Here is a 645-nt window from a genome sequence, read left to right as displayed (position 1 = left end):
TGGGGTTCAGCGTGTGGCTGGAGTTGGCACAGTGTGAGTGAATTTGGGGCTCCATGGGGTGTAGTCTGTGTGGCCAGGGCTGCGGGGGTTTGCATCTGCCTCTGGAAAGCAGGCGCCTCAGGTTTTGTGAAGCTGCTCTCTCTAGGTGTCTTGGTGAAACTCTTCTCCAGGGCTGGTGAGCAAGACAGCTGGGAGTGAACCACCTACCAGGGGAAGGTTCCTGGGGGTGTTGGGAGCCTCGTCTCTCTCTGGGAGGGTCAGCCTGTTTGTTAGAAGACCTGGGACATGGGAGGCGAGAGAGGAGGTGTTCCTCTTCCTAGATGACCCATTCTTCTGGAAGGAGGGGAAGTAGCCGTCTGTTAGCTGGTAGCAGGGATGCCAAACAAGGGTTGAAAGCAAAAATAGAAATGCGCTGGGCTCTGTCTGGGAGGGGCGTTGAGTTCTGGTGGATCCGAGAGGCCTCTTCTGAGCTGTCTGCTGCTGACACCGTGTTTGCTTGGCTCTGGGTGTTTGCAGAGCACGTCACGTCCTGCCCTCCTGCCCTCCTCGGGGAGAGACCTAGGTGTGCAGGATGTGGGACTGTGAGCTCTCGGGGCCAGCAATTCTCCTGCCTCAGCAGGAGAGACCTAGGTGTGCAGGATGTGG

At 57.8% G+C, this 645-nt stretch overlaps 1 protein-coding gene across 1 annotated transcript in view; it reads left to right on the top strand.

The window, feature by feature from the left end:
- Positions 1–407: 407 nt before the first annotated feature.
- The window catches only part of PITPNM3 (PITPNM family member 3), a 97,195-nt gene continuing 96,957 nt past the window's right edge, over positions 408–645 (top strand). The window contains exon 1 of the mRNA XM_011958627.1: positions 408–562. Coding sequence (XP_011814017.1) covers positions 408–562 — 155 coding nt within the window. The remainder of the gene's footprint in view (positions 563–645) is intronic.

The sequence above is a fragment of the Colobus angolensis genome, unplaced genomic scaffold (genome assembly GCF_000951035.1).
Source record: "Colobus angolensis palliatus isolate OR3802 unplaced genomic scaffold, Cang.pa_1.0 Scaffold47, whole genome shotgun sequence".
Lineage (NCBI taxonomy): Eukaryota > Metazoa > Chordata > Mammalia > Primates > Cercopithecidae > Colobus > Colobus angolensis.
This window is presented reverse-complemented; position numbering and strand designations above follow the sequence as displayed.